Below are 27,784 nucleotides of genomic sequence, written 5' to 3'. Positions count from 1 at the left end.
GCTATTTCCACGATGTAATTACCAGAACTGGCCACTGGAGGGAGCCAGAGATTATTATATGCATAGGGTTTGACGTTGTCCGCAGTTTTTGGCATTCGTGGGTGATGGTGGTCTGAATCCTTACGAGCTCAAGAGTCTATAATAAAGAGAACTGGACTCTCACCAAAGCAGGCGTTGCAGATCCGGGGACAATGCCTTTTCATGAAGGTTCGCTGTCGGGTACAGAGGCCCTGCCGGGCCCACGGCTGGCATTGCCTCTTCTCATCCACGCACCCTGCAAGTTTGGAAAGGGAAGGAAAACAGGTGAACGGAGTACAGACTTGGTCAAGCCACCAGGTTGTTCTCCTAAACTGATAAAGGCTGGCGCCTACAGAGCAGAAGACAAAAGGCTCAGCTTTGTTGCTGGAAGTCACTGCTGTTGAAGGGCACCCTTCGGGAAGTAAATCTAGCCGGGCAATGGGGCTGGTCAAAGGCAAGAGCGGGCAGAGCATCTGGGAAGGGGGTGCCAGCCATTTCAAGTTCAAGTTCAAGACAGTTACCCCACATGAGTTTTTTCGCTAGACATTGATTTTTTTCCGATCGCTACAGCGATTCGCAAAACAGTGATTCCTATGGGGGAATTTCACTGGACAGTGTTTGGTCCCTGCTTCGCAAACCGATTTTCGCTATATGACAATTTTGACAGGTCCCTCCGTGCTCGCAAAACAGGTGTTTTCGGGACCTAAGCTTCGCAAGACAGTGATTTAAACAGCTGATCGGCGGTTTGCAAAGCATCTTTCCTATGGCCGATCTTCGCTAGACAACGACAATTCTTCCCCATTGGAACACATTAAACAGGTTTCAATGCATTCCAATGGGGAAATGCTTTTCGCTAGACGATGATTTCGCTAAACAGCGATTTCAGTGGAACGGTTTATCTTCGTCTACCGAGGCACCACTGTATTAGCTAAAAGTCGTTTCTTTCTTTCCAGTGGCCTCCTCTGTCTCCCAATCTTTCCTCTGGGATGCTGGCTTTTGTTGAAATGAATGATTGCTTGCAGAGGGACTTGGAATTATATTACGAGGCTGTATGTTGCTCATCCCTGATCTGGAGGATAATCAGATCAAGATTTAGACTTCAGAAGAATCTGACTTGCGATATAATGTGATTTTCTGTCCCACTATAGGTGTGACTTAGCACACGTCACTGTGCGTATTTTGCACACGTTTAAGCTTCAACTGTATGCTTTTATGCTTTGTGTTTCCTTTATAGCTGACATCACCTGCGTCTTTGTGTGTATCTAAACACAAGTGCACAGACACACACACGGAAAGTTAGAATAATATTTTAGACATCTTCTGAAGGAGACTTTTGTCCACCAAAGCTTATGCCAGAACAAACCTGTTTTTCTTTGTGTCTTATTCCTGAAAAAAGGAAGTCCAAAGTACAAATAACTCATCATCGGCACTGATACTGTCTCAGCAATTTGATTCCGGCAGCCCTTTGTATTTGAGAAATCAGACTTGCTGGCAAAGAACATGCTGGCATGGCCTGGAGACCCATTGCAAAACAAAGGAAGCTACTTTGCAAGCTGCAGAAGGTGTAAAACAGTGGCTGTTGTGACAATCAGACATGAAACTTATTTCAGGAGTCTCAGCTTCTAATGATCTGTTATCTGTAACATGACCAAGTGCCCCTTTGAAAGGACCAGCAAGAAGTTTGGACGAATAGTCCAGATAGGCGGGGTATAAATCAAATCAAATCAAATCAAATCAAATCAATCAATCAATCAATGAATAAATAAATAAATGTTTCAGATCGGTAACTCCTGCAACATGGTACAGGGACGTGGGAGTGCAGGCACCACCTCCAGGCTACAAGGCCATCTCAGTGGAGCAAAGGCACGGAGGTACGGTAAGGTCTCAGAAGTGCTTAGAAGGTAGAATGCTGGAAAATACAACAAATCTCATAATGTAACTCCATCAAAATGAAGCACCAGGGTTTTGTGAGAAGGCGTCCCGTTGGGTTAAACACAACTGCATCTACAGAGAAAGGGCTTTCAGTTGGCACAAGACAACAGCCATTGGTACCTCCTGGTTTGGGAACAGCCTGCCAGATGGACTTCTTGTTGCAGAGTTTTGCATTTCTGGTAACATTCCTTTTGCTACCCAGTAGATGTACAGCAACTCACAGGGAATAACCACAAGCTCCCCTGATAGTCTACCCCTTTGTCTCATCAACTGGCACTTACAGTCTCAGTAACTCACTCTGAGACCTTTGTAGGGGAAAGAATAAAAATGTTTCATTGCTTACGGTTGTGGACAGATCAACAGCAAACTAAACAAACCGACTGATTGACAACAAAGAAAGGGAAAAGAAAACTCAGCCGAGAGGTGAAGCTCTCTTCGAATTCAGAGGTGGGAGGGAATGATTGTTTAGCACTGGATAAATTGATACAAGTCACCCCAGCCCAGAAAGGTCCCTTCTAGACAAACAAGGTTGTAAAAACTCGAACACTTCTCACCGTATAGCCGTTGGATGGCCCAGACGTCATCCTGGCCGATACGCCATGTCCGACTGTAGGTGGCATTCGGATGCATGAGGGCACGGACGTCCCGGGAGTGCCACAGGCCCAGAGCATGGCCGATCTCATGCGCCGCCACTTGGACCAAGTCATTTAGCCAGACACCTGCCAAAAAGAAGAGTTTAAATGAAATTACATTTTAAAAAAAGCAGTAGACAAGAAAAATCTGAAAACCTGCAGTGTCATCGTAGAACACGGATTAATCTGCCTTTAATAAGAATCCTGCATGAAAAGTTCTAGGTTCCTCTAGAAAGCTCCGGAATAGCACACCACCATTCTGGGAGAAGTAACAACCCAATTTTATACAACGGTGTTCCTTCTCTTCCTGCTCAAACGACCCCTGGTGTCTTCATCCTGATGCTCTCCAAGTGTATGGAAGGTGGCTGGGGACAATGGGGACTGTAGTCCAACAACAGACCAGGTTGGGGAAGGCTGCCAAAAACAGTTCAGGATCTAACATCATGGGGGAGGAAAAGCACTGTTTGTTTCAACACAGAATCTCAGAATCCTGAGAATCTATAGACTCAGGAACATCGTCAGATGAACTAATTAAGAAAAAGGCAGGAGAACCAATATGGATTTTATTTACTATATTTATTTATTGGATTTAAGAGAAGGGGAGACTTTCAAACACTGGGGATTCGCTTTTCAAGCAGCTTCCTGCATGACCGTTCATTGCCGTTCATACTGACTGTGCACATAGCAAAAGAAACGGGGGTGTTTCATCATATTTTCCCTTCAAAGCAATGCAAACCAGACTCCATTTATTTCAAAGGCGGGGTGGGGGGAGGGGAGAGAAATGTTCATTTCTGAGTGTGCACATCATGTGTGCATCTAGGCATCCTTGGAACTGAACCGCCATCTCCATTATCAACAGCAGGAGAAGTCACTCTTAGGGCAGGATTGTGCTTAGACGTTTAACAAAGGGTGCAGTTATACTGACAATAAGAACCGTTGTTGGATCTAGCTTTGCATAACTAAAATCAATTTTTAAAATCCCAGCCACGTGGCACACGAGGAAGCCTCTCTTTTTTTGCCGCAATGTGAGTTTTCTTGGGAGAGGCAGGTAGTTTTTTTAAGATTACACGACTATTTAAATTGATTGTTGATGTTCATTGTTCAGTATTTCTGAGTTTCAGATGGCAGTGGCTGTGCCATCTGCCCAATTTTAAAAAAATTATTAAAAAGATTAGTGCTGCATCACTCCAACAATCTTGCCACCAACAACCAGCCACATACTGTTATCCTCAGCATTTCATAAGCATTATCCTGACAGTAAATAATTGTTTACAGTCAATTCAAAAAACTTATGAAGATTTTACTTTACAGAAGAGCCTTTGTATACAATCCAGGCTGACCTTATGACCCCTGTCTTCCCACATTTAGAGAATATGCCTCCTCTTTTATTAGTTCATTTCGTTCGTTTAGTCGTTTAGTCGTGCCCGACTCTTCGTGACCCCATGGACCAGAGCACACCAGACCCTCCTATCTTCCACTGCCTCCCGTAGTTGTGTCAAATTCATATTGGTCGTTTCGATGACCCTGTCCAGCCATCTCATCCTCTGTCATCCCCTTCTCCTCTTGCCTTCACACTTTCCCAACATCAGGGTCTTTTCCAGGGAGTCTTCTCTTCTCATGAGATGGCCAAAGTACTGGAGCCTCAGCTTCAGGATCTGTCCTTCCAGTGAACACTCAGGATTGATTTCCTTTAGAATTGATAGGTTTGTTCTCCTTGCAGTCCAGGGGACTCTCAAGAGCCTCCTCCAGCACCACAATTCAAAGGCATCAATTCTTCGGCGGTCTGCTTTCTTTTATTTTATTAGTAGTTCTTGTTTTTATCTGATTCATGAGTTGCTTTTAATTTTGTTTCTACATCTTTTGTTATGACATTGTTGACTGACCAGAATAGGGATATGCGCTAATGGGACGGTATATAAATGAACGAACAAACAAACAAACAAATCAATAAATAAAATTGGAATTGTTGTTTATCAAGTGAATGCACAAGTCAACGTATATAACATGTGACTTGAAACCAATTTAAAATACTAGGTTGCTGAAATCAATACAAATCACCAGTGTAATTGGGCTCTAAGTTGGGAGTCTCCTGTCAAGAATCAAAATGCCAGGAGGGACACCTGACTCGTAGCTGCAATTCCCAAAGTACTTTGAGAACAGCCACGAGCGTTAAACTGGGATAAACCCAGTGTTAGCTTGCAATACAGAGTGAATCTGGAGAAATGGGAATTTAACGGGTGCAGCCCCCGCAGTGGGGCAAAACCAAATTTGTTGTGTTATCTTGTACCAACAGGGCTTGATATGTTCCCCCATCTAAAAGGATGCTTCCAGTAAAGGTTTTAATCAAGCAGTTGCCTTTCCTCGTTTATGGAATTCAAGGAGGATGGAGTTTTCTTCAGGACATCACTTCTTCAAACCACAACTACTGCCTTTCCCCCCTCTTTACCCCTGAAAACCATGTTGAAAAGGGGAGGAGGGCACTGCTGTTAAAAAAAAAATTTAGACTGGCATCTCTTGAAGCCAAGACTAGAGATTGGAAAAAATTAACTATTCGGAGACTCCAGTTCATACAAATCTGCAAGTTGGCCATCCTGGCTGAGGGATTCCGGGACTTGCTCTCCACCAGGTAACTTCTCCAAGCTCTGACAAGCACCGTTCCTCATAGATCAGATGAAACGTGTGAAATCTCAGGAGAGGATCATACTGTTTATTTAGGAGTTGTGTTAATTCTTTATCAAGCCAACCAAACGGAAAATGCCAACGGTTTACTGTATAAATCAGTGGTTCTTAACGTGGGCGATAATGCCCCCCAGGGGGAGATTTCATTTTTCAGGGGGGCAGTAGAACGAAAAGGGGCGGTGTGGGGGCGCTGGAACAGAAGGGGGCGGTAGGGGGGCGCTGGAGCAAGCCAAACCTGTGAAGTTGGCTGCAGCCTTTTTACAATGCGCATGAATATATATTTTCCTCCAATCTTAATTTAGTTTCAGAGTTTTTGTCTTGAAAGTTTTAGTTCCTGCATTGAAGTTTGTTTTTATGCCCTTTTTTATATTTCTTTTTGCGTCTTAAAATTCGATGGCAACTGAATCATTAAATGTTACTTTTTGGGGGCATTTCATTTTGTTGGAATTGAATTTTGTTTTCAGGGGTCATTGGATTTAAGTGTCATTCATAAATAACTAACTAACTAACTAACTAACTAACTAACTAAATAAATAAATAAATAAATAAATAAATAAACAAACAAACAAACAAATAAATAAATAAATAAATAAATAAATAAATATCATCATCGTGGGAAGGGGGGCGATGATAACTTCCTCAATGGCTCAAGGGGGCGTTTCTTTCAAAAAGGTTAAGAACCACTGGTATAAATGACCTGTGTTGAGAGCCAACGTGCTGGATAGAAGAGAAATTTAGACTAGGTCTCTGGAGACCTGGGTTCAAAATCCCTTCTTGGCCATGGAACCTCACTGGAGGGGTAGCAATGGAAAGCTGCTCCTTGAACATCTTACCTACCGCAAAGACCATACTATGGTCATCAAAAGTCAGAAGCAGCCTAAGGGTACTTAACGCAGATGTGGCCAAGAGTAGCCCAGCTGCTTTCTCCCCAGTGTACACAAAGCAGGTGGGGCATGTGGGGCAGGAAGGCGCTCCACCAGTGCCAGGCTCTCTCCCTTGTCCGCCTTGATGGGGCACAGTACTTGTCCCAGGTACTGGTGACCATTGCTGCACCACTACGGACATAACATCCCCGTTGTTTAACTCATCCTGATTCATACAGAAGAGGACAGAAGTAATACATGCTGTTGAGGCAAATGCTAGTACCTTGTTTCCAGCTGAAGCGGGAGCGTCCCAGGATCCAAAATTCGTGGTTATCAAAATGGATTTCACCGTGGGGAGGGAGGAAAGCATGAGCTAGCTCTCCATTCAGTCCGTCGAAACAAGGATGCGTGGGTGAGAACCAGCAGTCCGTGTGGTTAAAGGTGTAGAAACCTGCCCAACACAACCCAACAATGGAGAACATGATGATTCTTCGCAATTGACCCTGTAGCTTTTACAGTACACAGATTAGGGGTCTGAGACCTTCCGTGGAGCTAAAAGGGGAAACGTGGATTTGAACCGGACTCTCCCTCAGCACAAAGCCAGTCCTTTGCTCAGCAAGAGGGAGACCTTAGTCAATTGACTAGCACCTGATAGAAATCCTCATCTATCAAACTACCATATTTTTCCATGTATAAGATCATACTTTTATCTAAAATCTTTAGACTAAAAATTGAGGGTCGTCTTATACACGGAAGTAAGCTGAGGAGAGAACAAAAACAAGTGGAGGAGAAAGCAGGGATCAAAGCGATCCTGCAGCACTTTGATCCCTTTCCCCCCCACCCTTGCTAAGCCTCACTTATTTTTCCTAATTTTGGATAAGAAAAGTGGAGGGTGTCTTATACATGGGGGCGTCTTATAGACGGAAAAATTCGGTATCTTCCTTCCTTCCAAGCTATCACACTATGTCTAGTAGAGTAGCAGTGTTTCCAAAACTGGAGTCCCCAGAGGTTCCTGGACTAAAACGCCCAGAAGCCTTCACCACTGGCTGTGCAGGCCAGGATTTCTGGGAGTTGCAATCCAAGAACATCTGGGGACCTAAAGTTGGTAACAAATGCCTTAGTGGAACAGTTTAGAAAACCTGCAGTGTTAACAAGTCCATGTTCCATGTGCAGGAACACTCTGCCTCCTCCATGGGAGAAGATGCAGTCCCGTGATTTCCATACCTGCAGCCTAAAGCAGCATTGCCCTGATACATATTCATCATCTCAATCAGGACCATACCATAAGGGAGGGCCAGCAGCCCTATTTGGTCATGACCTCCCTAGCTTTTAGCAACACCAATGGTGTAGCGGAGTAGGGCTCACAGGATCAAAGTTGCAGGATGTTCTGTGTAGAACATCATCTGTTGCCACCACCAAGCCTGCAGTCCACACAGACACAAGGTGAGAAATTTATTTTCCTTAAAACAATACAGTATATTGTTTTCAATCCCTTCCTGTTGAAGTACAAAATATTTGATGTTGGTTTGGTCTTCAATGAGCCATTGAGAGCCATGAAGACCTGCTGCTCAGTTGTTGATATGCAGTGGCCTTTACACTTGCCTTATAGGGCACAGTGGCTATGGGGAATCTCGTGATAAACATCCGTACTTCCAGATTTTCTACTATACTACTGACGGACATACCTAGTCACTAGTCTAGCACTTCCTATTGTTGTTTCATCTCTCGATGCCTAAAGCTAACATAAAGGCTCTGAAATGTCATTGGAATTCCTTAGTTTTAGATTTTGCGATGACATCATCATGCCACCAAATTTCAAATAAAAACTGCCTCTTTGGGATTCCCACATTCCTTTAAAAAAAAAGCATACAATCTTTATATTTTAAATTTTGTGAAGACATCATGCCACCAAATTTCAAATAAAAACTGCCTCTTTAGGATTCCCAAATTCCTTTTTTTTAAAAAAAAAAGCATACAATCTTTATATTTTACAATATTCCACGGTCCAAATCCTGTGGCTTAGTACTGTAAATCACCCTGGAATACTTATATATTTATTTCTCCTTAAAGAGGACCCAAGGCAGCTTATGTCATTAAAAGACAGCATTCAAAGCTAACGGTGATTATACAAATACAAAAAGGATCACACAAGTAACATAGTAAAAAAAAAAAATTAAAAACACCAAGACATTCAAAGCAGTAAGGTACAACAGTCTGTTAAAAACCCGCTCAAGTAGCCTGTCACTGAAGGAAAGCTTGCCTGAACAGAAAGATCTTCACTTGTGTGCAGAAGGACAGCAGAGATGGGGCCAGGCTGGTTCCAGTGGGAGGGAGTTCCAGAGTCTCTGGGAGCAGCCACAGAGAAGGCCCTCTCCTATCTCCCTGTTATATGCTCCTGTGAGGGTGGTGGGATCGAGAAGAAGGCCTCCCCTGATGATTTTAACACTCGAGCAGGTTCCTCAAAGAGGGCATGGTCCTTGAGATAGCTTGGGCCCAAGTCATTTAGAGCTATATAAATTAGATTGAACTATCCCTTTGAATTGTGCCCACAAATAGATCGGCAGCCAGTGGAACTGCTATAACGGAGGGGTTGTGTCGTCCCTGTAAGCAGCCCCAGCTAGCAACCTGGCTGCTACGTTTCAGACCCACTGAAATTTCTGGACACTTTCCATAGCTAGCCCCACATAGAGAACATTATGGTAATCCAGCTGGGATGTAACTAAGGCATGCATCACTGTGGCCAGATGAGACCTCTCCAGGAGTGGGCAACAGCTGGTGCACTAGTTTTAATGGTGCAAAGGCAATCCTGCCCCACTGCTCAAACCTGGGCATCCAAGCTCAGAGACAAATCCAGAAGCACCCCCCACACACACACACACACAATCCGCACGTCTGTGTTTTCAGGGCGATGGTAACCCCGTCCTGCACAGACTGCACCCCAATTCTTTGAATCTGCTTTTCGACTGACCCCCTGAATTACAGAAGTCCCTCAGAATCAAACGGGGTTTTGTGAGTCAACTCCTCCGTAAATTCCACTGAATCAGCTGGGTCTACTCTAATTGCGACTAACTGATCTCTGTATAAATAAGAATGAGTACCTTTAGGTTCGCATGAGCTGAGCAGGGGCTGTTAAAGAGAGGCCATTTGGGAGCTTACTCACTCATCGAATCCCCGTAAGTCAGAAGTGACTGGTCAGCTCCTAAGAGCTACTACAAATGAATGACTTCTGTACAGAGCAGAAGGGACAGTTTCACCTGGTCAGTATATCATCTTATAATTAACCCAGAACAAGAGTCATATTCTTCCTTAGGCCTCTAAAGTTTCAACACAGATGAGGCTCGAGGGTTGCCAGATTCTTCCTCAGGTTGGGTGTTGTAGAATTTGGTGAGATGGGGTTAGAGAAGAGACATTCCCAAATCATCCTGGCCAGATTTTGGAGCTTCAGGATCATTTCTTAAATGATATGGTGTCAGTTCTGATTTAAGGCAACCCTTCCCAGGGTTTTCTAGGTATAAATGACTCAGAAGTGGTTTACCGTTCCATACTCTCTCTCTCTCTCTCTCCTCTGTGTGTGTGTGTGTGCATGCGTGCATGCATGCGCGCGTCCCCCAGTCCCCTCTGGAACGCCTGACCTCTGGCTTCGTAGGGAGATAGCCAACTCCCTATGCTATTGAGCCCGTTTCAGGATAATTCGAGATCATTAAGGCTTCTCCAGGAAATTTTCCAGAGGACAAGGGGCTCAGCTGCAGAAGAATACAGTATTTCCCCCACAATATGACAGGGTCTCATATAAATTTTTGCTCCAAAATATGAAGTAGGGCTTATTTTCAGGAGATTTTTTTTTCATGCTCAACCGTCTACATGTATTCAAATGCAGTCCTGTCATCTTCTGGATGCTGCACAAGGGTGGAGGACGGGGTTATTTTTGGGGTAGGGCTTATATTACGAGCATCCTGAAAAATCCTACTAGGGCTTATTTTCAGGTTAGGTCTTATTTTTGGGGAAACAGGGTATGTTGACATAATTTGTGTGCATAGTGCGTACCAATACAAATGACATCATATCTCTCTATGTGGGTTAAAATAATAAGGAATTTTAGGGTTCCGGGGGAAGAATAAGTGTTCCGTTTTGTTCCTCTGTGGACACCCAACTGTACATATCTTTCCAATGGTGAATCCCCCCCTTTGGATATAGGAGACCCTTCTGAGCTCTTTTGATCACACACCCTTTCTGTTTTAATGAGAATCGCAACTACCGAGTTAGCCTAGCCTCTTCTCTCCCGGTATGCACCAGCTAAATGTATCCCAGCCTTCTTGCCTCTTTCCAGATGTCTTCCATTCCCTCCACTTCCTTTTTTATCTCCACGCCATGACTTTGAACCCTTTCCAACTCACCCAGATGTGATAAATCTGCCAGTGAACACCCCTCTTGTGTCCCTGGGGTTGTGCCAGATGTTCAAGTTCATCTGGAAGAGGCAACAAAGGAATTTTTGAGGAATTCTCGAGACCTGCAGCCCATCAACCTTCAGTTAGACTCTGCATCTCCTCAGAACAGCCAGAGAGCCCTGACCCCAACCATCTCAAGGGTGTGTGTCCACTGTTGGCATCTTCATCATCAAAAATATATGTGTCTCAGTGGTGGCATTTATGACCTCCATGTCTACAAACAGGGCTCATAGAAGAGAGCAAACTCTCTGGAACCTAGTTCTTCAAACGGCTTCACATTTTCCAAGCTGCCTTGGCATCAGAAAAAATGGACTGCAAACGTGACATTGAGAAAGCTTTTTTAAAAAATTATCTTCTGGTCATAGGACAGGACTGTTTCCCATTTTCACCTTTAAACCAACGGACAGCCAAATAATAGTCTCATGGTAAAGATAGAATCATAGAATAATCATAGAAACATCGAATAATGGAGTTGGAAGGGGCCTCTAAGGCTATCCAGTCCAACCCCCAGCTCAACGCAAGAATAGAAATCAAAGGGTACTGTATCTGCCAACTTTTTCTTGAAGGCTTCCAGCATTAGAGCGCTCACCATCTCCCAAGGTCATGGGTTCCATTGTCGTGCTGTTCTAACAGTTAAGAAGTTTTTCCTGATATTCAGCCTAAATCTGGCTTCCTGTCGCTCGAGCCCATTAAGGATGGCCTTGTTAGGATAAGAGAATGCCACCTCACATCTGGGCCGACACAGAAGCCCCTAGGCTACAGAGCTGGTTAAGGCCAGTTAATAGCTTCCAGATAGCCACAGATCACTTTTCGGGCTGGCATACCATCCTCCTAAGAGACAGAGATAGAAACCCAATTCACATCTCATCTAGGTTTTAATCTTTGTTGTTATGTGCTGCTAAGTCACCTCCAACTCATGGCAACCCCATGAATGACCGATCTATGAAACGTCCCATCCTCAACAGCCCTGTTCTGCTCTTTGCAAAATCAATCCTGTGGCTTCTTTTAGGGAGTCGGTCCATCTCATATTGGGTCTTCCTCTTTTCCTGTTGACTTCCACCTTTACTGACATTATTGTCTTTTCTAGAGAATCCTGCCTTCTCATGATGTGCCCAAAGTAGGAGAACCTCAATTTCAACATTTCCCCCTCCAGAGATAGTTCAGGCTTGATTCAATCTAAACCGGGGAATGGCCCATGGGCCTAACCCAACCCACAAGAAGTCCAGAGTTGGCCTACAATACATCTTGAGGAAGCCCATGTGTCTGTGTTGGGGGGAAATAAGCAACGTACTTTCTGTCTAAGTCCACATCAGTCCCATATATAGAGAATAATACCGGCCACTCATACATTGTTGTTGATAGCAACCAGATAACAAATTAAAGCATTCTGAATTTGAACATCAAACACAAAGAAGGAGAAACTGTTGTTCCTTTCTCTATTTCTCTTTCTCCCATTCCAAATATGACAGCTTGCATTGTGTTCCAGGAATCTCCTACCGATGGTGATGTCCGCTCGCTGAGTGGCGGGCAAGCGCCGGAAACTGAGTGGCGAAACATCACTCCACATGCGGAAGGCGCTGGCAATGGCTCGCTCGGTGTCCCCCTTGTTGAGGGTGCTGGGAAACTGCACAATCCTGCAACCAAACAGAGGTATGGAGAGCACATGAAGTGAAAAGCTACTTTGCTTTCCAGACTGTGCATGTTGCTGCTTTTAGTTTTTAATTTCACCCCCCCAGAGGTGAAAGCATCTGTTAGCACATCATTTTCTTCTGCAATTGTATCTTGCAATTAGCGTGCTTGGTTTTTTTGATTCATTTGGAAGGTAAGGATGGGATTAGTTTGCAAAGCTACTGTGATGCCAAATCTCTAAGGAAATCCCATGGTTGTTGTTTTAATATGCCTGGGCAACTGTTGAAATAAAAAGGTAGGTTGCATTGGCCAACTGTGCCATTCTCCAAGGGTATAGCATCACCACATGGACCTAGGGAAAGATACCAGGGTTGTTCAGCATTGTCCCATTATTTAGTGGGATTGTGGGTCCCTCTGCTTGGTGCACAAGGTCTAGCCTTATCTGCACCCCTGGCAAGCCTATATTAACACAGGACATTCAAACACTCACCTGTAAGTTAGATTCACATGGTCCCATTTGTAGCCAAGTGGGTTGATTGCATAGCGCCTCCTCCTGGTCAGGCTTGGTACTATGGGAGAAAAGGTTTGTTCTTCTCTCTAAAAGGAAGCACAGCAGATATCTACAATGAGAGACATCAAGACCTCCTGTCTGGGCAGAGGGGTTCCCACCCTTCTAGCCCACCATACCCTTCCTTCAGAGGGTTAGAGCCATAGTTACCATTCAAGGGAGGAGGTTAGATAATAAAGTATATGACACACACACCCATCACAGCAGCTTCACTGCTGGCCAGTCTGTTTCTGGGCACAATTCGAAGTGCTGTTTTTCACCTATAAAGCCCTAAATGGCTTTAGCCTTCCTGGACCTCATAACATCCTAAGAAAGTGGTGGTCTTAACATTTATATTATCAGTTCTGCCACTTTGCTTTTATACCATTTTAATTATTATTACATACATTTTGTTGGTGTGTTTGTGTTTAATCTTGATTTTTATAACTATTAGGTACTTTTATTGAACTTATACCCCGCCCCTCTAGACAAAGTCTACTCGGGGCGGCTTACATGAGTAATAAAACAGAATAAAATAACATACATAATAAAACCTAATAACAAGTGTCTATATACATATATGCATTATCAAGATGGGATAGTTAAGAGACAGAAACAGAAGATAAGTTAATTGACTGGAGGGAAGGCCTGCCTAAAGAGCCAAGTTTTAAAATGGCTTTTAAAAACGCCCAGCGAGGGTGCCAGCCGGATTTCCGTTGGGAGGGTGTTCCATAGCCGAGGGGCCACTGCCGAGAAGGCCCGGTTTCTTGTTCTTTCTTTCCGTGCCTCTCTCGGCGTTAGTCCCCTCAGCCATCCCTGCAGGCTTTGTTGGGTGATTCGGAAAAACCTAGGTGGAAGAAGGCAATCTGCCAGGTATCGAGGTCCCAAACCGTTTAGGGCTTTGTACATCATCATTAATACTTTGATGTTTATTGCTTTGAATTGTTCTCTGAGGTCTTGTTTGTTTAACATTTAAAAACAGCCCAGGCCTGCCTTGGCATCCAGATCGGCGGTATAGAAGTCAAATAAACAAAATAGAATATCTCAAACAAAGACTATATTTCTGTTTATGAGCCTGCCCAGGTTTTAAAATCATCCAGAGAAGCCCTCTTCTCAGCCCCATCATCCTCACAGACGTGTTTGGTGGGGACACAGGAGAGGGCCTTCTTTGTCGCTGCTCCCACACTTTGGAACTCCCTGCCACTGGAGGCCAGGCTGGCCCCCTCTTGGCTCTCTTTCTGCAAGCAGAAATGCTATCTCAGATAAGTTTTCCCTTAGCTATCTAAGGGTTTTTTAATGGGATTGTTCTGTTGTTTATGTGTAGGTGGTTTTTAATGTGTTTTTACTGCTGTTTTTCCCCATGAGTTTTAATATTATATTTCTTTAATTCTTTTTTACTGTTGTAGTATCTTACAGTTTTAGCCTTTAACAGTGTTTCCTTTCAATATGGTAAACTGCCATGGATTCTTGTTATCATGCATATAAATAGTTTAAGCAAACAAACAAGCAAACAAATAAATGCACTTGGTCCTACTTGTATGAGGTAAAAAATAAAAAATAAATCAATCATACAGTACTATTGTTGAGGAAAAGGACCCTTTATGAAAAGCTATTGGAGGCAGGGTGAAAATGCTTTTTTTCCCTTTTGATCAGTCCCATTTTTACCTCCTGCTTTAGGAACGTTGAAGATAACTCATCCTTTTGGTGTGATGGACATCCTGTTTGCATTTAAAAAAAGAGAGTTTCTTGCTCTTAAAATTGTTTATTACAGTAATTTTTTTGGGGGGGGAGTCATTCCAAAAGCCTGTCTAACTTCTCTCAATTGCACACCCACCTGCCGGCTCCCAGGTATAAAAGCCGCTGCCCAAATCCCCTCCTTGAGGAATGAAATCTCCACTCACCTCCAGGTCCGAAGTTTGCAGAATCCACAGGATTGCAAGCAAGGTCCAGACCGACAGAAGAACAGCAGCTGGACCTCTGTACCACCTGGACATCTTGGCCTCCAGAAGGGGGCTTGGCCTCATGACGGGGGGGGTGTGTGTGCTGGACTTAGGAAGAAGCCACTGGCGCTGCTCCGTCCGACATGCCGCCGTTTTGCAAAGGAGCTGTGCAACAGAGCCGTCCCTCAGCCTTGAGAAATTGGATCCATCTGTTCAAAACATACAGGAACTAAAAGTAGACCTCTCTCCTTCGTCAAACTTCCAGATGCAAGAGAAGACCCCCGTCTTCTCCCTGCCATCCAGAGGATTCACACGGATTCTGCAGGGTGAGCTTCTGAAATCCGTGACTGAGGACTGCATAGGACAGGTCTCTCTCCGGGCCCATGATAGCTGCAGTGGATGCTTTTAAACATCAGATTTTGGGAATGAAGAAACAGAAAGCTTCTGCTTTGCAAGGACCCGATGTACTTTTTTTTTTTTTTGCTTCTGCTTATTCTTTCTTGAGAGTCCCCTGGACTGCAAGGAGAACAAACCTATCCATTCTGAAGGAAATCAACCCTGAGTGCTCACTGGAAGGACAGATTTTGAAGCTGAGGCTGCAATACTTTGGCCATCTCATGAGAAGAGTCCCTGGAAAAAACCTTGATGTTGGGAAAGTGTGAAGGCAAGAGGAGAAGGGGACGACCGAGGACGAGATGGTTGGACAGGGTCACCGAAACTACCGACATGAATCTGACCCAACTCCGGGAGGCAGTGGAAGACAGGAGGGCCCGGCGTGCTCTGGTCCATGGAGTCACGAAGAGTCGGACACGACTAAACAACAACAAAATTCTTTCTTAGCCTGGCAGTTCTACTGCCTGCCCCCCACCAGCTCCAGTGGGTATCTGGGCCCATGGCCTACCACTGCCCACCCAGAGGTACCCCTGTATCCTGTCCTGCCGCTGCTTCTTTCTCATACAGCCAGAACCTCAGCATTGCTGGTAACAATATTCTGAATAAGGCACATAATCATCATCCCTGAAAGTGCTGCCTTTGTCTTGAGTACTGGGCAGAAGCTTCCAAGCTCATGGTACAGTGGGGTCTTGACTTGAGAACTTAATCCGTATTGGAAGGTGGTTCTCAAGTCAAATCTGCATTTCCCATAGGAATGCATTAAAAACCATTTGATCCGTATCTGCTCTTTTCCGTCCATAGAAACTAATGGGAAGCTGCTATTCCGCCTTCGACCACTAGAGGGGGATATTTTGTTTCTTTTTTTCTTAGGTCAAGAAAGGTTCAGGGAAGGCAGGGAAAAGACAGTCCAGGCAGTCCAGGACCAGGCAGTCCGAAGACTGTCTCCCAATCCACTCTCTAAACGCTGGGAGGAGTGAGGAAGCAGACAGGCACCCTTTTCACTGGCCAACAGTTAACTGAAAGTTCACATTTTTCACTTTCCCTGCCTCCCACGTGGGTTTTTTTCAGTTCTTAACTCAAATCTAAGTACTTAAGTCAAGTCAATATTTTCCTATGAGAGGGGTTTTTAAGTCAAAATGTTCTTAACTCGAGCCGTTCTTAAGTCAAGACCCCACTGTAGCAGGGTGAAACGTTAAACCATCATCCCCACAGCCTGCCTGTAACCAGCTTTAAACTCCAGGGCAGGATGCCTGGCAACTTTTACCATGACGTTTTGGGACATTCGTTTATAATCTTTCTTCTCTCATGCCTGAAGAAGCCAATTTTTAAGCCACAAAAGCTTGCATAAACGGATTTTTTAGTGGTCTAATAAAGGGTTTGTGTTCTTCTACATGACCACGGTAAGAGACAGAAAGGGTCACTGTTGCAGGCACACTTCTGGTTTTAAAACAAGGGGATTATCTGGGGAAGAGCTGGTGGCAGGAGGACCGAGCACACCAAAGAAAATAAACTGGGAAGGGGAAGCAGAACCGAGATACAGAAAGTAAGCCCAGTTGTTGAGGTCAAGTCAGACGAGGGTGCTCTCTGTCCAAAGACCCATTTGCTGGTTGAGAGAGGACACAATTTCCATGCGGATGGTCTGGAGTTCATTCCAGGGAGGGCTGGGAGAAAGTTCCAGTTGTATGCTGGGAAAGTGAATGATTGGCCTGAGCTAGAGAGAGACAAAGGATGCAGTAGGCCATTTCCTACTCTCTATTTATTTTTATTTTTTTGCATCATTAACCTTTACACTTTTTCTTTCCATACCTCCAACAGGTCCATGCTTGGGGTCTTTGTAGCTCGAGGAGGAGGACCCTGGGGGCCTCCAGATGTTGGCTTGTCGCTCTCAACAGTCCCCACTTCCGCTTATGCTGGTCGGGGGGGGCTGAAGCTGCAGCCCAACGACATTTGGAGGGTGACTCATTCCCGAACTGTACGGCCAGCATCTCTGAGTGCCCAGCTAGAAGCTTCTGACAGGGGCATCTTTTCTGGAGAATCCCTCTTGCTCAGTCAAGGCCTCCCCATTTCCTACTCTTTGCGACCATTAAAAAGAAAAAGGTGCCCAGACCAGAATCAACATTGCAAGCAGCTCATATTTGTGCTACTCTGGCAGACTAAACCAGCTTTTTTCTCCCTCTACATTCATCTAGTTGGTACCTGCCTGGATAAATTATACAGGAGGAAGTTAATGTTTGGGTGGAATAAGGTCAACCCGTTCCCCTCTCCCCCTTCAAGCTCCCTCTCACAAACACACACTTTTGACCCCCTTCTGTAACGCTGGCTGAAAACTTACTGCGAACAGCTGCAAATTCAGCAGAGTGCATCAAGGTTTGTGATTTTGGACAGGCAGCGTGTTAAAATAATTAAGAGGGACTGTAGAAAATGCAACCATGAACAGGTACGTTGTTTTTAAAATGAGATTTGAACAGCTGTGAAACAATCAGCCAGCTCTCCTGCCAAATTTGGGGGTGGGGGGGGGGAAGCCAATGTAAAATAACATTCTCTAAGAATCTCTTTCCTAAACAGTGTAAACATTGCCAGTGCAGGCATGATTGATGGGGGGACAGGGCAGGGCCTTCTCTGTGGCTGCTCCCAGATTATAGGATGCTTTCCCTTGGGAGGTCAGATTAACCTTCTGCTGTTGAAGACCCACATCTTCAGGCAGGCTTTAACAATCATAACTGAGTCCCTGACCACCATATTTTTCATTGAGTTTTTAAATGTTTAAATGGTTTTAATTCCTATCATAGCCCAATTGTTGTTAAAGTATAATTTATTCTGGTTTCAGCTCTACGTTTTTAACACTGTGAGCCACCTTGAGCCCCCATATTTGGAGAAAGATAGCTATAAATAAGATAAATGTAAACACCTGCTAAGAAAACACAAACAATGGAGCGAGAAAATCTCCTTGAGCCCTCAAGTGTGGATGTAGTAAATTAGTACCGAACCAGATTATAATCCTTTCTACTTTCTTGGAGCATGCTAAAAACTGACCAACACCAGTCAACGCAGTAAGTTGACCCAACGAACTTAATGGGTTTAGCTTCCAAGTAAAAGCCTTTAATAACAATAAAAGAATCAAGCTTTCGATAGGAAAACACATCCTGCCATCTTCAGAATACAAACGATTCCATCAATCATACTGGACAACCTTTTATTGTTACTGAAGGTTTCTATTCGGAAGCTAAAACCATTAAGTTCTTTGGGTCAACTCAGTTTGTTGACTAGAATTGGTCAGTTTCTAATCAAATTAATTCACCAGGAATTTTACTTTACTTTCATGGTGTTTTGCCTACCAAGTGAAGCATCACCCAAGTAATTTACTGTGGGACCAGTTAGCTATTTCTACAGCGATTTAGGGATCCATTTAGTCAAAATAAAGGCCATTATCAGCCATCATGGCAACTGGGGAACAACTCTGCTTGGAACACCCTACCACAGGCCAGCCTGACCCCATCTTTTCTGTCCTTCTGCAAACAGATGGAGACCTGTCTCTTCAGGCAGGCTTTACCTAAGTGACTGTCCATCTGATGGGTTTTCAAATGGTCTGTTGTGCCTTACTGCTCTGTATGTGTTTTTGCTGTTGATTTTGCTTACTATTTTTAGTGCGCCATTTGTTTGATCCTTTTGTGTATTTGTAAACTACAGTGGGGTCTTGACTTGAGAACTTAATCCGTATTGGAAGGCGGTTCTCAAGTCAAAAAGTTCTCAGGTCAAATCTGCATTTCCCATAGGAATGCATTGAAAACCATTTAATCCATATCTGCTCTTTTCCGTCCATAGAAACTAATGGGAAGCTGCTATTCCGCCTTCGACCACTAGAGGGGGATATTTTGTTTCTTTTTTCCTTAGGTCGAGAAAGGTTCAGGGAAGGCAGGGAAAAGACAGTCCAGGCAGTCCAGTACCAGGCGAAGACTGTCTCCCAATCCACTCTCTAAATGCTGGGAGGAGTGAGGAAGCAGACAGGCACCCTTTTCACTGGCCAACAGTTAACTGAAAGTTCAAATTTTGCACTTTCCCTACCTCCCACGTGGTTTTTTTCAGTTCTTAACTCAAACCTAAGTATGTAAGTCAAGTCAATATTTTCCTAAGTGGTTCTTAAGTCAAAATGTTCTTAACTCAAGCCGTTCTTAAGTCAAGACCCCACTGTACCTTGCGTCCTCTTTAAGGAGAAAGGTAGGCTGAAAATATTTAAAATATTGACTATGAGCCACTGAGTTCAATAGGATTTACTCCAACTAAGCGTAGGACTGCAGCCTTAGTTTCCAATGATATCAGTGGAAACTATGCCACTCACGTCTTCTAATTTCAAATGGGAATCAAATGCAACTAATTTTATCTGTGACCGAATAGCTCTAAATATGAGCATAGAGATAAAGGCATTATTATATCAAGGAAAAATGGGGCATGTTAAGATTCTAAACTTCAAAATCCTTTTTTCCATTCTTAAGAGGTCCAAGCCTGCCAAAGAGGAAATCTCAAATTTTAAAAATCTGGAGAGCATACATTAAAAATCCAAGACAACATGTTTGAAGATGCTGGTGAATATGTTTGTTTTGTTCCAAAAATAAATCCAGTTATGCTTTGTCTGTTTCATTTGAGGCTTTCTTCATGGGTTGTATTAAGAGTGGCCTGAAGCCCGTTTTAAAAAGCCATCTTCTCAGCTAAGACGACTGGCAATTAGTTGCAGGGAAATCATGTACTGTATTCTCTGTTATGTGCCATCAAGGTAGAATCTACTTATAGTGACCCTATAAGTGGTACTGCAAACAAGAGTATGCAGTGATCGGGTTTTCAAGGGAAATGGCGCAGCTAAAGGAATAGTTGCATTCCCCCATCCACAGTGAATTTCCATTGCCAAGCACGGATTCGAACCCAGAGTCCCATCATTCTATCCATTACACCACCAGGTACTGCAGTACTGCTATACATGTTACTAGTAAAGTATAAGTACCATATTTTTCGCTCCATAAGACACACCTCTCCAGGAAAAAAATATTCTGGGGGGGGAGCCTCAGAAGGGTCCAAGAGTGCCTTTCCAAGTCTCAGAAGGGTCCTGGAAGGTCACGATTTCGCCCCCACTGGCCCCACAGGGTGGTGTTGGTGGGAGCCTCCAAAGGGTCCTGGAAGGCACTCTCGGACCCTTCCAAGGCTCCCCCTATCATCCCCCCATTGGGCCCTGGGGAGCGCTGTTTTACAGTATTTGCTCCATAAGACGCAGATATTCCCCCCCCCACTTTTGGGTTGGAAAAGTGCGTCTTATAGAGTGAAAAATATGGTATATAATGGGTCTCTCATGCATTTGATAACTGTCCTGCTTTCACAAGTAAAGCCAGGTTGCAAAATTAAGCGGACACAGCAGATGATGGCCAGTGGGCTATGTTTAGTGTGATGGATCACATGTCAACCAAAATTATCCTGAGAAGTAACAAGACAATGCAGCTGACCTATCCAGTTTGCCTACTGCAACGGTCCCCAACCTTGGGCCTCCAGATGTTCTTGGACTTCAACTCCCAGAAATCCTGGCCATCCGAGGTGGTGGTGGAGGCTTCTGGGAGTTGAAGTCCAAGAACATCTGGAGGCCCAAGGTTGGGGACCACTGGCCTACTGCATCAAGGTCTCCAAGATGCTTATTCCTATAACATGCCCAACTAAGCCCAACATTTAGGACTTATATAGCAAACTACACCACTTTTCTATATTTCTTCTTTTGCTCTTGAGTAGATAAAGTCTTTGGTTCACGTGAGCAAGGATGCCCAGAGAAGGTTACCTTCCAAATCCTGGCAGGCTTCCCAGAATAGAAAAAACTAGAATAGCCCTCTGTGACGGACAGGTCAGGAACCACTCCTGTCCATCACAATGGAACCCTGATTCAGGAGCCAATGGTTGTACAGAAAAGGCGGAACTAAAGATATATAAGAATGGATGACAGTTAAAGAGAGTTAGAGAGGATTTCAGTTAGAGTTTGAGTTAGGGATGAGAGTTAGAGTTAAGGAGTTTAGGCAGTTAGGACCAGCCTTGTGTTAGAGAAGAGTAATAAGATAGGGAATAAGATAAGAAATGAATAAATACCCTGTTTAAAATGATTCTACCTAAGCAAATATGAATGTTACCAAAGCACAATTTATTGAATAAAAGACCATCCATGGTTCACTTTACATGATTTACTGATGAACACTTAAATAAACATTGTTATATTGAAGAACTGTGTTTAAGAGTCATATTTGATAGAGTGAGGAGAAATCCTCTGGTGGCAGCAGGAAAGGGTTGAAAAATAAATGTCATACCCGAAAGTGAACCTGGGTTATGTGGAAGAACAAACAGGGGGGCTGGGTGTGTGTGTGACACCCTCTTCCCTAGAGATGCTTATAATGCTCAGTGTTTAGGATCTTAATGAGATAGTTCCACACAGCCTTTAGCTTTGGGCTACACAAAATCACTCCCCAACCCTTACAGAAAAACAACTCCCTGTGAGACTAGAAAATGATACAACAGCATTCAAGGTGTAATCAGACCTTTTAATTGTGGGGACTTATGCAAAGTGCTTTCTAGGGGCATCGTTATCAATGACTTAATGTAGGATAGCTGTTTTCAAACATCTCCTAGACCAGTGGCGGTGAACCTTTTTGGGCCCAAGTGCCCAAACTTGGGGGGGGGGGAACGACACCCAGCAGAACCGGAAGTGGCGGTGGTGGAACTGGAAGTGGTGGCGAAAAGGGGAATCCCGGGCATGGAGATGCCTCGAGACTCCACTCAGGATCCACTGCCAGCACCAGCTGCCTCCTGAGGCTGCAGGGTGGGGAGTAGCGATCCGGCGACTTATGGCTTGCGTGCCCACAGAAAGGGCTCTGCGTGCCAGCTGTGGCATGCATGCCACAGGTTCGCCATCACTGTCCTGGACACTCATGTTGCTTCACTGCTTGCAGCCCCAAAGTCTAGTAGGCTTTAATTGCAACTGTGACTTGGTCTTTCACCTTCCATCAATTAATACAAAGTGAGAGACGTGGCTAAGGGAGTACAGCGGAGCGCTTTTTTCATTAGGAATTCAGCCTTTGAGCTTCAGCCTCTTGAACTGTACCATGACCCACTGTGTTACCCTTCCAGCTTGCTCTTAAGAGAGCTATCCTAGAAATCAAATTGCATTGGGCTTATAGGCCCAAGTCATTTATCTGAAGACTGCACATTCTCTCTCAGGAAGTTCCTTCAAGTGTCATGAGAAAATGGTTGAAAATCTTCACCGGTCTTCTCCCAAACCCAGCTACTCAGTTCACACAATGCACAGATTTGTCAGGGGCAGGTTGTTAACCAACCCCCAGTCTTATCAAGTAAGGGCGAGGGCCAGTGTCCCTGCACTACTCAATGTGTGAAAGGAAAGTGAACCTGAAATACTTTCCAGCAACGTGTGTGCCATGCAAACCTTCCATAGAAGTCATGCCAGTGACTCCTGGACTTCTCACCAATGGCCTTGGTGGCTGGACAGCTGTACAAGTGACAAGTGTTTATAAGGTTCTTATGGCAAAGAGTAGCGGTGAATCTGGGTGCCATTACTACTAGATCTTCAACTATACAATTGCAAAAGTTATGGCTGCAGTGTATAAGGCTGAGGAACATTGCCTGACCGTTTACACCAGGGCACCTTGATTTGTGTTCCCTTCTCTCTTTCTGGGATACTGAGAGACCTCCAGTGTGGGACACTTCCATTAAAAGCACCACTCACAATCCAGCTGGTTCTACATACTTTATTGGGTTTAGAACTGGACAAATCACAAGTGTACAAAATGGGAGACCACGCTATCAGAAGCAAAGGACTGCAGGTTGCAGCAACATTTCTACTGAACCAAAAGCTTTCGGGAGAAGAAACGGTGAGCTGGTGGAGCAAAAGAAAGGAGGAAGAGGACAAAAGGCAGGAATGATTTACTGGCCAATTCTAGAGAACATACCATCAGTCTGTCCTCAAGTGGCTGCTAGGTTCCTTCTTTTTCATGGGGTGGGGAAAAAGATGTTGCTATCAGCTATACTCAGTGCTCCAAGGGCCTCACACTCTAAGGCTCTGAAGTGTTGTGCTAACCCCTGCTTCCAGCAAGGAGAAGATGCCAACCCTCCGCCTTTTTGGTCCCCAAACTTCCTGGAGCAGAGCTCCGAAATAAGGACAATGCACAAGAAAACAAAGAGAAAAGAGGGCAGTGGAGGAGGGGGAACGGTGAGCCCCACTCTCGCTGCATAGCAACAATCACAAGAGCAATAGCGAGTATGGGAGCCAGAATTAATTCAAGGTTTGTCCAGTCTATGGTCTTTCAGGCCTATGCTACTATAGTACGTATGCACAAGAACTTCCAAAAATACTAGGATATGATGCAAGTAGTGACAACAGAAGAGGAGGGTAATTATCACATGGTGGATGTTCCCTAGAATGACCACAAGGGGATGATGGTTAGACTGGCCCCTTTATACCCTGGGACAGAAGGAAGAGGCACCTGGCTTCAGCTGCAACTCCAAAAGTAACTGAAACCAAAGCAGACAATAGTGTTGTTTTCTTTTTTTCCAGAGAGGAGCTGCAGGAGTCCAGCTTCCAGCCTAAGCACAGAAGAGGGGCCAGAGAGATGATGCTCTTCAATTGTATTTTGAGACCAAGGGCGGCTGGGAAAGGGGTCGCCAGCTGGCTGTGCAGGGCTAGCATCTTGTCTCATAGATCCCGCTCCTGCCGATGTAACGCACCCATTTGATCACATCGTGGTCACTGTAGTTCAGCTTTGGCTCAAAGACTTTCAGGTACCGCACCTTCAGCCCGGAAGGCGCAAAGGGAACCTGCACAAAGCAAAGAACAAGAATGAGGGAGCGTGAGCCAGTCCACAGCCACGGAGGTGGAAAGAAAAGCCATCCAGGCAGCACTCTCCTGAGTCTGCTACCATTCCGGTGCCCTTCCAACACCTTTTAAAGACACAAACCAGATTTAACAATGGCTGCTTTTAGATTGTTTTGAGTTAGCCATCTTCAACTCTTACACAAGAGGAGGACTTGGATCATTTTCCCCAAAGGAAGATGCATTAGTTGACCTCCACCCTGAACATAACGCTTAAATTCTGCTTTCAGTGCAAATCCCAACCTTCTACTTGTGTAAGCTCTAGGGTCACTATGCTAAGTGACCCAACTAAAAACATGGCTGTACACCCAGGCCTTCCCTCCTGCCAGCATTTAACTTCTTTCCTTTGTTATCTATCATTTATTATATTTTTTGCACTGCTCTTGTTATTGATTATGCCAATTGCATCTGTGTTATTTTAATGTGTGTGTGTGTATTTGTTGGTAGCCGCCCAGAGTGGTAGAATATACAAAATGGGTGGGATATAAATCAAACAAACAAACAAACAAACAAACAAACAAATAAAATATTTCCATGAATTTAGCTATCTACACATTCAGTTATCCCTGCTTTCCGAAGTCAATGCCCTTCTTACTTCTGCAGAAGCAGTGTATTTTCTTCATGTAAGCATGAAAGCTAAAAAGTCTGCCACGCATTCCTGAGCCTGACATAAGTCAGGATGATAAGGCCTAGAGGTGAAAAGCAGAAGCCTCCCAGGGAAAGGCACGGTGGGCTCAAAGCTCTGAATGAGCACAGATGATTTTTCCTTGGCAGGTCTCATCTCTCTCTCAAAAAGCCATACATATCAAAAACACTTTTTTTGGGGGAGGGGGGTCCCTGCCCCATCATTTCTTCAGTGCAACTGCTCATCCTCTCTTAATCCCTCCCTCTCTTTGAATCTGAAACTGAAGCAGCTACCCTGTACCAAGCAACCTCCTAGGGAGAATTTAGTCTTCCTACCTCGAAGTTCATGGAGATGGGTGGCCGAGCCCACTTCTTCTTGTCGTTGGTTGGAAGCAATTCAATCTCTGCACTGATCTGTGATTCCTTCATGCCAGCCATGCGCTTAATTCTATGGAATGAAGGAGAGAGAAAACTGTTCTGTCAACCCAGGGTGGACCTCCTTGGCACCACCAGATCAGCTGAGGGCTGGGGGCACACAATCTGCCAGGGCTCATAGGCTGCGCTGAGCTACCCCTGCCCCGATGAAGAGATGTGCCACTTACTTCCAGACAATGGCGTTCTCGCTGGCCTTGTACTTTGCCTTCCCTTTCATGCAGATGACCTGTACGCCACTCGTGTTGAGAGGGGTTGGGATTCGCACCTAAGAGACAGAAGTGTCTGAATTCCATTTTGCCACTTGGGCCAACAGGAAAGAGAACGCTAACTAACACAGTCTAGGACAGAACTCAGAAGAAACAGAAAGCACAACTGTATATCCGAGAAAGAGCCGGGGGGGCGGATCGGTTGTAGGGTAAAAGCAACAAAGCATTCATGAAGACCTATCAAAACAAGGAAGCTCTCTGAAGAGTTACAAGAGTTACGTTTTACACAGAGAGTCCACCATGCAGAGTGGCTGGCTGACCAAGCGTTAGCCATGCCACCCTACAGGATTTGTAACCCTCAGTAAACATTTGGATTCCATTGCAGGGCATTTAAGAGCACTTGCTGTTAGCCGGCCTCCAAGGACCATGCAGAGCCATCAGCTCCCACACATTGCTCTTCTACAGCCTACCAACAGGAAAGCACTGTGCTCCCACAGCTGAAGAGCTGAAGGGATATGAGCTTGTGTCTTGCTGTAACAGACTGCCATGGATGGAATGCACTTCACGCCCTTGCCACCGTTACCTCTATCTTCTGAGCCAAGAGAGAAGGCTTGAAGTTAGACTTGATCACCACCTTCACCTCCAGCTTGGTGCGGCCCACCTCCCGCACCAGTGGGATCACCCGAAAAGGCAGGATAATGTCCTTAGTGGTTCTGTACCTGGTGGACAAAAACGAACCTCCCTTAGTAGATGGAGGGGAGGAGTATGCCACTGTATGGACCACCAAATGGTGACACACATTGAGACTCAAATGAATTACTATCCCCATCAAGTGCTCCCCTTGGGCTTCTGAATTTCCTTATACAGTGGTGCCTCGCTTAGAGATTGCTCCGTTTAATGATGAAATCGCTTAGTGATGACTTTTTCGGAGCGATCTTGCGCTCCGTTTAACAATGGTTCCTATGGGTGATTTTCGCATAGTGATGTTTGGGACCATGCTTCGCATAGCGATGACAGTTTGGGTCCCCGTTTCGCTTAACGATGGTTTTGACAGCCTCATGTTGGCTGTTTTTTAAATATTTAAAAATGTTTAGAATGCTTGAAATCATAAGTGCACTTAATAAACCCTTTGTTAAACTAATTTGACTTTGTTCCGACTCTTTTTAAATTTGTTGTAATTTTCCCCCCATTGAGATGCACTGAATCGGTTTCAATGCATTTCAACTGGGGAACCCTGTTTCGCTTAGTGATGTTTCCTATGGCGATTTTCGCTTAAGGACGGCAATCCGTTCCCATTGGAATGGATTATCCGGTTTTCAATGCATTTCTGTGGGAAACCGTGATTCACTTAGCGATGAAATCGCTTAACAGCGATATTTTGGGAATCAATTATCATCGTTAAGCGAGGCACCACTGTACAGTACTCTTTATACAGGGAAGTACACATTTATTCCATAAATCTTGTCCCTTTTCATAACTGTCTATGACATCTACATGCTACTGCTAACATATTTGTTTTTGCTTTAAGGGACAAATCAGTGCCCATTTACAAACAAAACTTCAATCTGACTTAAACATGACTATTGAATTGTAACAAATTGGATCGTACCAAACTGGCGTGGAAGTACAGTGTGAGACAATTAGAACCACATCACATAAAAGAGGCCAGCTAAGATCAACCTCACAGAGCGCAAGCAGCTGATGTGGTTACATGCTTTGCCACTTGTGTTGCCGTAAGCAAGCTGCATGGTTCCATACCACCAATATAGGCAGTGGAAGGGAAACCACTGTCAAACACTTTATACCTAGAAAAACCTAAAAGGATTGCCACAAATGAGAATCAATGTGTCAGCACAAAATGTCCAGATGAGCTCAAAGCTCTCCCGAGTTCCAACAGTTTCCACTGACAGCAGCAAGTGAATTACACAAAGGTTTCTTCACAAGGGTTTCTGAAGGTGGCATCCACTTACATTGTCCTCAGGGTCCTCTGTATAACTGCTCTGGAGTAGGTGCTAGCTTTTAACAGGCTGAATGCCTGTACAAGTACAAGTAAAAATAAAAATGACACTGTGGCTTACCTACTGTGAGTGACTGCAAAATACTTCCGCATAAAGTGGGAAGCCCACTGGTGCTCAACTTAGTACAGCCAATGCCAACTCGTGTAACAATCTATTTCCACCAAATTGTACCTCATGAGTTCAAATTCTCCATCTGGGGGTATGAAGCTGATGCTTCTCTCCGAGTCAAACTTGCTGAGCCTGACACACTGGTGGAAGGTGCAGTCGTCGATAGCAATGGACTGCTTCCCGCTACACCATGAAAACACAAGGAAAATCAGGATCAGTCATCAAGATGTATTTGGAGAAGGGAGCAGGGATATGCAAAGCAGTGTTCCGTCTCCCCTTGTTGCAACATGACCAGGTCTACACCGAGCCTTTTTGCCTTTACAGGCTAAGGCATAAAACAGCCGAGGCAGACAGGGGAGCAAGTCTGAAACCTGGCACTACTAGAGGCTACTATTTCTCTTACAGCCACCATGGCT

General features: G+C 44.6%; 2 protein-coding genes across 6 annotated transcripts in view; both read right to left on the bottom strand.

Moving 5' to 3' along the window:
• Nucleotides 1-20,275, bottom strand: part of LOC110090058 (matrix metalloproteinase-23) — a 29,547-nt gene extending 9,272 nt beyond the window's left edge. The window contains exons 1-6 of the mRNA XM_020813516.3: nucleotides 14,647-20,275; nucleotides 12,689-12,795; nucleotides 12,067-12,203; nucleotides 6,408-6,575; nucleotides 2,505-2,669; nucleotides 164-274 (exon numbers count right to left, since the gene is read on the bottom strand). Of these exons, the coding sequence (XP_020669175.3) occupies nucleotides 164-274; nucleotides 2,505-2,669; nucleotides 6,408-6,575; nucleotides 12,067-12,203; nucleotides 12,689-12,795; nucleotides 14,647-14,769 (811 nt within the window). The 5' untranslated portion in view covers nucleotides 14,770-20,275. The remainder of the gene's footprint in view (nucleotides 1-163; nucleotides 275-2,504; nucleotides 2,670-6,407; nucleotides 6,576-12,066; nucleotides 12,204-12,688; nucleotides 12,796-14,646) is intronic.
• Nucleotides 20,276-22,842: 2,567 nt separating this feature from the next.
• AP2M1 (adaptor related protein complex 2 subunit mu 1) overlaps nucleotides 22,843-27,784 on the bottom strand; it is a 48,135-nt gene continuing 43,193 nt past the window's right edge. For all 5 annotated transcript variants that reach the window (XM_020813500.3, XM_078389748.1, XM_072996301.2 and 2 more), the window contains exons 7-11: nucleotides 27,432-27,551; nucleotides 25,826-25,961; nucleotides 25,204-25,301; nucleotides 24,938-25,049; nucleotides 22,843-23,922 (exon numbers count right to left, since the gene is read on the bottom strand). In XM_020813500.3, coding sequence (XP_020669159.1) covers nucleotides 23,788-23,922; nucleotides 24,938-25,049; nucleotides 25,204-25,301; nucleotides 25,826-25,961; nucleotides 27,432-27,551 — 601 coding nt within the window. In that variant the 3' untranslated portion in view covers nucleotides 22,843-23,787. The remainder of the gene's footprint in view (nucleotides 23,923-24,937; nucleotides 25,050-25,203; nucleotides 25,302-25,825; nucleotides 25,962-27,431; nucleotides 27,552-27,784) is intronic.

This window comes from Pogona vitticeps, chromosome 3 (genome assembly GCF_051106095.1).
Source record: "Pogona vitticeps strain Pit_001003342236 chromosome 3, PviZW2.1, whole genome shotgun sequence".
In the NCBI taxonomy this organism is placed as follows: Eukaryota; Metazoa; Chordata; class Lepidosauria; order Squamata; family Agamidae; genus Pogona; species Pogona vitticeps.
The sequence above is the reverse complement of the archived record's forward strand: the minus strand, read 5'-3'. Positions and strand labels throughout refer to the sequence as shown.